The 8,327-nt window shown below is 29.3% G+C and overlaps 1 protein-coding gene across 5 annotated transcripts; it reads right to left on the reverse strand.

Moving 5' to 3' along the window:
* Nucleotides 1-7,498, reverse strand: LOC149883372 (ras-related protein Rap1-like). 5 transcript variants are annotated; one of them, XM_090100184.1, is made up of 5 exons: nt 7,342-7,498; nt 4,117-5,579; nt 1,484-1,596; nt 822-952; nt 1-710 (listed from the first exon to the last, which is right to left on the reverse strand). In XM_090100184.1, exons 3-5 carry the CDS (start codon nt 1,581-1,583, stop codon nt 291-293), a joined length of 651 nt encoding a protein of 216 aa, XP_089956310.1. In that variant the 5' UTR covers nt 1,584-1,596; nt 4,117-5,579; nt 7,342-7,498; the 3' UTR covers nt 1-290. The 5 variants fall into 5 exon arrangements, with proteins under 5 accessions (XP_089956310.1, XP_089956309.1, XP_089956306.1 ...); XM_090100183.1 differs by lacking the exon at nt 7,342-7,498 and adding an exon at nt 6,430-6,555; XM_090100180.1 differs by lacking the exon at nt 4,117-5,579 and having other exon boundaries at nt 7,342-7,473.
* Nucleotides 7,499-8,327: the final 829 nt, after the last annotated feature.

An 8,327-nucleotide genomic window follows, 5' to 3' on the forward strand; every position in this document is an offset into this window, starting at 1 on the left:
TTGCAAGTTTAAAATATATTGAGAAATTTGTTTTAAATATAGATTCTGATAAAAAAAAAAAAGACTTATTTACAATATATCACATGCTTAAGTTTCCTTTTTTTAAATTTTATTGCTGTAAAAATTGTATTGAACACTCTTTTCTGGTAAACAAAAATCTTATTTGTTACAACTTTGTTGTTCAGCACAAAGTTGGTTGACCGTAGGAAAAGAACTTTCCCTAACTTTCGCTCAATTGAACTTAAGATAAGTTCATCACTCCAACGCACCTAGCTCACGGTTCACCAGGGTCATATCAAAAGTTTAATAAAATCTCTGGAATCTAGCGATAAAGATGTTTTGCGAGTAACATCAGTTAACGTCATTCTGCGAAGCGGGTTTGTGGGGTCACTCTCTCTTCTTTCTTTCTTCTCTTCAAACACAAGACGACAAACTTCTGCAAAGATATTCTTCACATCATTGACCGGAATTGCAGCAGAGGTTTCAAATACTTTAACATTGAATTCTGTTGATAGCGCTTCTGCATCGGTTCTATTTACTTGGCGCTTTTTAGGAAGATCGTTTTTGTTTGCAACAACTATAATAGGAATATTGTTTAAGTTCAGCTTGCGGACGTGGGTTATAAGAAACTTTACATTCTCGTAGCTCTCTTTATCAACTATTGAATAAACAAGAATAATGGCATCGGCATGAGAAATAAGAGCGGTATTCTAAAAAGAAACAAGAAAAGAGAAAGTTCATTTTAAAAAACAGTCGCAAAACAATCAGATTATTAAAATAGAGATGTTGTAAGAATTAGAAAATGATAGAATGTAGCTCACTTTTCCTTTTGAATCCATTATATCGAGCTGAATTTTACTTGCTCCAACATTAACTGTATATTTGTAAGCCTCTTCTTTGCCAGGAACATAATGGTTAAAAAACTGGTTGGTGAGACATCTAATAATCAGTGCTAAAGAAAGAACAGAATAACATTTCAACTATTTTTGGTAGAGCATGCGGCTTCTTGCGTTTTTAGTAGAATTTTATATGCTTAGGATATTTTATAGAGAAAAGAGGAGGAAGGGGAGGTGAGGTGCGGGTTTTATTGTTTGCAAACAAATTTTGCTAAAAAAATTTCTTCCCTCAGTTCCCTCTTAACTCAAACTTTCCTGATATAAAATCAAAAAAAATGTTGAAAGATAAGAGCTTTAACAAATAATGTCTTAACCAACTTTATCCAATATTGCAATAAATATATGCAATTTTATTGCAATATTGCAATTTTATTGCAATAATTTTGCAATAAAAATATTGCAAATATTGCAACTTTATTGCAATAATTTCATTGTTATTTTATTGATTTATCGATGTTTTTTGTGACAATGGCCTGTGGATACTCAATTCTAAACAAATATAACTTTGCATCTTTCACAAACCTTTTTTTTTTTGTTAACAAAAAAACAAACTTTTCTCAAAATATTTTAAATCTAATTAAGGGCACCTGTTTTTCCAACGCCAGGTGAACCGAGCACGACAATTCTTATCGGTTCCTTCTCTCGACGAAACACAATGTTCTTTAGTTTCTCAAATCCCTCGCCCATATTTGCAATTCAGCTAAAGTAAAGACGTTTCTTTTATCAAATCCAAAGTTTATAATAAAATGTTTTGAAGACACCAACCAAAAAGGTGTCATAAAATCGTGTAATTGCATTATTTTAAACTTCATCTTCTAATGTCACTTTTAAAATAGCATTTTAACATTTCAAGTTGCATTTTAAACTTTTTTTTTTTTAAACTTTACAAAAAAATTGGTATTCAATAAGGATGAAAAAAATCAAAACAAAAATCTGAAACAAAAATCGAGCAAAAAAAAAAAAAATTTCGTTGCTTTATTTTTGTATTTTACAAAAAAACTTAATTGATCTGGATTTAAATTGATCAAGATTTTAATCTCGCTTTGTCCATAACTCAAACACATTAAGACAATAATTGCTTGACGTACAAATTACAGATTTAAAATCAAAATTTACAAGGTTCACACACATATTTGCAAATGTTATTTAGATGTGACATAAAATAAGCTATAAAGCAACGATGCTCCAAATCTTGCCAATTAAAAATACACGTAAATGCGTAAGTTATTAAAAAAACCCCACTCTATATGCAGTTTCCATACTTTACACTTTATTCGTATGATAAATAAGTTAACACTTATTTTTTTTTTTATCTTTTTTTAGTAAAAATAAAAATAAAATAAAAAAAATCAGCTCTAAATACCTTTCCTCCGTGATATAAAACGTGGTGAATGTTTTTGTTAAAACTCTTTTTTTTTTTTTTTACTTAAGCAAATATTTTCTTTTTCAACAACGCGCTTTATTTAGGTGTAGAAGATATCCGCAGAACGAAACGTATTTACTCCCACTTTATTGAGGGTTATCGAAATAAAAAAAAAACAAAAACAAACTGCATTTGTGCTCTTCACAACCCTTCTAAATATATATTAAATTTCACAAGTTTAATGATTATTGCCTTTCTATTTTTATCCTTTAAAATAATATCAACACTAAAATTGCATTTTCAGAAAACTGTTTTTTGTTAAATTTAACTGACAGATTTGGTAAAAATAATGCAATTGATTTGTAATATAATGCAATTAATTGATAGTTTAATGCAATTAATTTACAACATAATGCAATTAGCCAAAAAGAGATTAAGCGTTTTTTTTAAAGCTCCTTTGAGACTTCTTTCTTTATTTTCCAAAAAAAAACCACTCATTTGACATTGAGACGCTCTACTTAATCTTTAGAGATTTCATTGTACTGTGATTAATTCCTTATTCACTCCCACCATCCCCCCCACCCCTGATGATAAAAAGTATCGAAAATGAAACACTAACTAAAAAATCGCCATGTTGCTTGCAATATGCCGCAGTTATATCCCGCAGTGGTTTTAAAGCATACAGTTTTGCGTCTTCTTTGCTATTAATGCGGGCTTTTATGATTTGCATTCATTAAGAGTGGTCAAATTGTTTTTCCGAAAATGAATTGATAGATTGCATGATTTTTTTATTTAAGACAAGTTTTTTTATTTAGCACAAATTCGGTTATTGACTTTTTGAGTATAGTAAACACTCAATCGTATCAAGGTTTTACAAGGTGGCTGTGGAAGAGTTGGTATTGGGGGGCAGCTTCAATTTAAATTGTTCAGGCTAGGTTAATCACCAGATTTGAAAAGAATAAAATATTTTTGGGATTAAGTCCCATAGTTGCCTAAATTAAGAACCGTTTATACAGTTAGGTGAAGATTTCCGACCGAAATTCTTATTAAATCAATGCAAAAAAAGGACGAGGGAAAATATTTTAATTACCAGTTTCAATGCTTATTGCCGTTTTACACCAATTTTGATTTATCGTAAAAATTTTTATTGATTGTGTTTAATAATGTTTAAAAATATAGTTGTATGTTTAGCACTTCTTCTAAATTTGTAAATATTTGTGTAACTGAGTTTTTGGTAAAGGAGCACACATCAGCAGCTAAATTTCATTTTTTTTCGATCCGGAGCATGTTTTACTGCTTTTTTTTTTAACTTTTATTTTGTTGATAAATCTTTTGATTTCTTTTCGTAATTTAACATCATTTTGAAAAAAAAACTGAAATTCTACTAGAGTTACTTTTGAAATGGTTAGTGACTACTTTGCAACAAGATGCGCGGTACCTCCTTATATAATTCAGTTGTTATATGCTGTTTGATATTTCTGAATAGCTTTATTTTATGACATTTTGATAATATCATTGCGTGGCATATCTCTTTTTAAAAAACACAGTTACATTTTGGTCCGGCAGTAGTTTTCTTTGTTAAAAATAGTGAGAACAAACTATGAAAATTACGGTTAGCTAAATAATTCTCATTCCTCCCTCAGAGTTAAAAAGGAAGAATATTACTCAATAACTCAAGAGCCAGATTTAGAAACATCGGTCATGTTAATCAAACTTCTAGAAGTTCTAAAAATATTGTCATTTTTATCTTTTTTTTCTTATATTTCTCTTAATGTTGTTAATACAGGTTGGATAAATGTTAGGATTCGTCAAATCGAAATATATCGCAATATAACAAACACTACAAACTGTGTTTACCTTCATATCAATGAACTGTCAATCCCGGCATCTGTTTTAATACCAAGACGGTAAATCAAAGGAGTCGAAACTTTGTGAGGCCAATCGATAAAAGTTGCTTTGAAAAACTCCCAGATTAGCTTCAAGAGTATTTGCTGCCTGATACCCGTAAAAGACAGAAGCATAATAAGTAAAGATCAGCAGCATCTACTCAATATTTCCGTGGAAATAAAATCGGAAAACTGTAAAGGGTATATCCTATTCCCTTCAGCAAATTAAACTATCAGATGAAACTATCAGATCATACTAAACTCCTAGAAATAATTGACTACTTTGAATTAACACATGTCTATGTGGTTTGATAATAAAACACGTATGTGGTTTAGTAATAAATTAAGTTAATGCTTTACAGTTCAAAACTTGTGTGCCAGTCAATATAACTTTCAAGGTCCTTGCTTGAAGAATTATGTAATATTCTTGGCCCTGATTGAACGTAATGGTTTTTTTTGCTAATCCAAAACATTTAATGCCAACCATGACACAATTACAAAACGCGTAAGAATACTTAAAATTCGACGAATTTTTAAGGCGAGATAGTTACCATCAAAAATTAATTTCAAGATTCAAGATCAGGCAGTTGAATGATTTTGAAACTCATGACAGAAGCCTCTGAAAAAGTTTTGAGTCTTGAGACGGTTTTTTCACCACTCTGCTGTTAAGGACAATCATGCCTAACTTCGCCCTTAAATCAGTTTTAAACCTTTAGCTAAGGATGAGCAAACCAAGATGCACAATTTTTCAACATGAGCTCCTTGTATTAACGAACTCTTCGCAAAAAAAACTTTTTCAATATAAAAATCTGTTTTAAAAAAAAGTTTCATTTCTGATGGTCTAAAAAAATTTTTTTTTTAATCATTTAATCTTATTTTCAAAAAAAAAATCCCCAAAAAAAAAAAACAAATTTATTTAACAGTGCGGCAACCTCCTCTTCCCTCTAAAATGTAAATTTAAACAAAATCAAAATTAAAACCCTCAAGTCCTTTGTTTGTATCTTCTTAAATGACCCCCTAGAACTTTTTTTGAAAAAAGTTATTCGTGCATTATTATTGTTTGTATATTTCAGCATTTGGGTATAATATCTCATCTGTCTCATCTGGGTTGACTCTTTGTTTAATAAATGGAAGAAAAAGAAAAAAAAAAAACCAGTTTCAAAAGTATAAAGCACTATTTCTATGAATTTTTACAAAGATGAATTTAAGTCTCACTATGGCCTTCAACTTCTGTCCTCTGATAAGACCCTAAATCCATCAATGTATTTTATCTAAAGTTAGCAGTTGTGTTTATCATATCATCCATTTTATCCATTTTATTATCCATTCATCATACCATCCATTTTATCATATCATCCATTCATCATACCATCCATTCATCATATAAGCCATTTATCATATCATCCATTTTCCGAGATGACTTCCAACTTTTACCTTTATGAAATTTTACAAAAAACTAAATGGTGTGTAAAATTATTATCAAATTATTACTATAATATACAGATAAATTATCTAAAACTTCATACTTTTGTGTAATTCAAATTGAAATATAGATTTAGTCATGGAAATATCTAATAAATTTAGATCTGGTCATGGAAATATCTAATAAAGCTTAATCTTCGATTAAATTTAAGGCTCACAGTCATCTTTTTTATATACTTTTTCTATTATTACTTTTTTTTTGTCTATTTCTCTGATATGATATTGTCAAGCGTTACCTAAAATGCATCAAAGTCACTTCAAATAAACGCATCAGTATCAAAATGAGTTACTTTGACACTGTGAAAGTGAGAATTCTGTTCAATTGGAAGAGAATGCATAACGTGCAATTTATACATAACGTGCATACATCAATCGACTCAACGAATATCATATTTTAAGCTATAAAATATGATATTCGTTGGGCGATTGATTCACTGATATTTAATCTCATACCATTATTGCCGATGGATTTTTTGTTTCTCAAAGCTTCACTTGAGATAAAATAGAGCATTTACTTTGAGCGCATTTTTATTTATCCGCAAGAATAAATCTGCAATTATTATTCCAGTCCTCTTATAAAAGTATATATATATATATATATATATATATATATATATATATATATATATATATATATATATATATATATATATATATAAAAGTCATAAATTTTTATTTTCTCTGGCCTAAGGATAATAATAAGATTTCAACAAACTTTAATTTAGTAAAGTTAAAAAAAGGAAAAGAAATACAATGCAGCACCAATAATACGTTTAAGTATCATAGTGCATATCTTTCATACCGTTAATCTAAGTTCAAATAACCAACTTTTCTCCTTGTAACAAACAATAATTGCAAACAATAATAAGAGTTAAAAGTTACTAAATTAAAGCTTAATATAAAGCAAGCTGCTGATTATTTTGAATTTGTAGGTCTAGTAATCTTCTCTGCTTTAATCGCATGTTTTAAACAATGCAATGTGTAATTAGTCGCAGCACGTTCTACATAATTATTCTTTTTTTTTTTTTTGTTTTGTTTTGTTTATATTACGTATATAACTATCATCGTTGCTCCTACTTCATTTCTAAAAAGAACCTCAAAAATTTTGTTAATGACGTAGAGATCGATTCTATATTTCTTTCCTACAGAAACTAATAAATCTATGCCGGGATAAGGATGAAAAAAACTATCACCAGTTTGACGCATTAAAATGTTATCACATGAACTTAGAGCGGATTAGATAAATACGCAATTGGCATAAATGACGGTGATGAGATCTTTTTAATCATAGTTTGCCGCCATTGAGATATTGCAATAGTCAGTTATGGTCGCATTCTTCTTGCTTAAGTTTTAAACGTTAGAGAAATATGTGGTCATTATGTAGAGGTGTTATCGGCAGTAAAACACCAAAAAGAACATTTTTATGAAAAGTTAAATGTTAAATGTTTGTAAATCATGTTTTCCAGCAGTCCGTAGTTTTTTAAAATTCTCTTTAAATTATTTTTTTTACATTAGAAAACAATAAGAAAAGAAAGATTAAAAAGTATTGCACGACATCCGATTGTGTTTTTAGAATCGCTTGTTGAACTGCATAAACAACTTTATATTGGGGTCGCTTAAACGATATTAAATTATTTCGTATTTTAAAAATATTAGCAAAAGTCAAAGTTTCACAAATAAAACGCGTAACAAAATACCGAAGGTATTCGCTTACTTTGCTGATTGTTATGCAACACTTGAGAAATGTGACGGGACGAACTCGAACGATGGTCAAGATTTTTTAATTCACTTAAATTTATTAGTATTCCTATTAGTTTGCAATCATGTTTCCTTCTGGTTCGCCAACTCATCTGTAGGAAAAGATTAACTTTAAAAACTGATAAGATTAAATCGGTTTTTAAAAAGATTTTTTGTAATCCATTTTAAACATTAATTTATACTTAATGACCGATGTGACTCCTAAACGGACTTAATAATTAATGACCGATTGAAACTCTTTAAAGTGTTTCGTTTAAAATCAAAAATGTAAAAAATGCAGGTTCGAAGCTTTAAAGGCTTATAAGGAAGACATTATCAATCGCATCTAAAATCAGATTGTAGAAGTTTGTTTAATTACAGTTGTCTTCATGAGGAAAACAATAACAAATAAAAAAATTTTAGAACACATTTTCTTGCCAAGTGTTTTAGCCAAACGCTACTATTACGTCATTTCAATCGATTTTTCAATAAGATTTCCGCAAGATACTTAACATTTAAAAACTTTTCACATCGAGCCAACTTGATTTGAAATTTAAAATATATAGACGCGTCGTTTACGAAAAACGTAAAGCTTAGTTCCAGGTATTTCAATACGAGGATAATATTACAGAAAACCTGTCATAGGACAACGTGTTACAGAAAAATGTTATTATTTCGATACGTATTCCCGTCACTGTGGTTTGTTGTAGTTTTAAGGGATACTTAAAAGTTGACAAATTTCCATTAAATTACAAAGCTTAATCGTTGAAAAAAACCAAAAAATTACCCCTTATGTGTACGTATTTTATGGTAGCGGCTTTTACACCTTAATTCTTGCCGTTTTAATTATATATACGACTGATAGTCGTTTCTGAAAGGAAATAATTGTACCTATAACCGCTATATTTAACGCCAATAACCGCTTTAACCATATATTTAAAACAGACCAAAATCCTTGAGGAA

This window comes from Hydra viridissima, unplaced genomic scaffold (assembly GCF_058129835.1).
Source record: "Hydra viridissima isolate aposymbiotic clone 2 unplaced genomic scaffold, HvirCarnegie_v1 scaffold_10, whole genome shotgun sequence".
NCBI lineage: Eukaryota > Metazoa > Cnidaria > Hydrozoa > Anthoathecata > Hydridae > Hydra > Hydra viridissima.

Coding starts and splice junctions, on each gene's coding strand:
- LOC149883372 (XM_090100184.1), bottom strand. CDS start 1,583: ATGGGCGAGGGATTTGAGAAACTAAAGAACATTGTGTTTCGTCGAGAG. Junction 953..1,483: donor ACCTGGCGTTGGAAAAACAG/GTGCCCTTAATT, acceptor TTCTTTCTTTAG/CACTGATTATTAGATGTCTC. Junction 711..821: donor TAATGGATTCAAAAGGAAAA/GTGAGCTACATT, acceptor GTTTCTTTTTAG/AATACCGCTCTTATTTCTCA.